Raw genomic sequence first — 835 nt, forward strand, 5'->3', positions numbered from 1 at the left:
CGGGGGCGGCTCGCCTGCCACGGGGACAGGTGCTCCTGCTATCCCCTCCCTCCCCAGCACCCTGCCAAGAATTTGTTCCCTCTCGCCCGGGGCTGACATCACCCCTTTATCGCTCCTCGCTCCAAACATGCGTGGCATCCGGGAGGTGTTGGCCGCAGGGCCCTGTCCCTGCCCACAAGGCTTTTGCTGGGCTCTTCGTCCTGCCCCACGCAGGGACCCCCTCCCCAAACCCCTTTTGGGGTGTCCCATCCCCTCCAGTGGCACCATCCCTGCTGCATCCTGCTCCTCCACCCCGCTCGGTGCCACCGCCCTGGGCTTCCTCATCCGCAGGGTCCCCATGGTGCTCCCAGGGTGGAGCCAGGATGACCGTCCCCAAGCAGCCGAGCCAGGATCAGTCCCTGCTGCGCCCGCTTGGGCGCCCGGCTGAGCCTCCCTGCGGTGCGGTGGGCTCGACCCCGTCCTGCGCCTGGAGGAGCTGGATCCGAGGCAGTGGCAGTGAATCCTGCCGGGGCCAGAAAGCAACACCTCCGAGCAAAATGTCAGCCGTGTTTAGGTTGGCATCCCAGGCAGGATTTGAGCTTGAGCCTATGGAAACAAGCAGCTCAGCGCGTTAATCCACTCAGCCTCGGTCCCCCGGCTCCCCTCCGGCTGACGGTGTCCTTGAGCCCGGTGCCGTCCCAGGGCTGGGAGGCTGGTGACAGTGGTGACAGTCCCTTCTTGGTGAGGTGTCTCAGGCAGGGTGGTGGGACACGCAGCCCAAAAGCTCTGCGCAGGAGGGGGGATTGATATCCTGGGATTTGGGGAACGGTGGCAGGGCTGCAGGGGGCACCCGGGG

The 835-nt window shown here is 66.3% G+C and overlaps 1 protein-coding gene across 1 annotated transcript in view; it reads left to right on the plus strand.

Moving 5' to 3' along the window:
- The first annotated feature begins 362 nt into the window (after positions 1 to 362).
- Positions 363 to 835, plus strand: part of HSD11B2 (hydroxysteroid (11-beta) dehydrogenase 2) — a 5,838-nt gene continuing 5,365 nt past the window's right edge. The window contains exon 1 of the mRNA XM_009330378.1: positions 363 to 438. Coding sequence (XP_009328653.1) covers positions 363 to 438 — 76 coding nt within the window. The remainder of the gene's footprint in view (positions 439 to 835) is intronic.

This window comes from Pygoscelis adeliae, unplaced genomic scaffold (assembly GCF_000699105.1).
Source record: "Pygoscelis adeliae isolate BGI_AS28 unplaced genomic scaffold, ASM69910v1 Scaffold458, whole genome shotgun sequence".
NCBI classification, from domain to species: Eukaryota; Metazoa; Chordata; class Aves; order Sphenisciformes; family Spheniscidae; genus Pygoscelis; species Pygoscelis adeliae.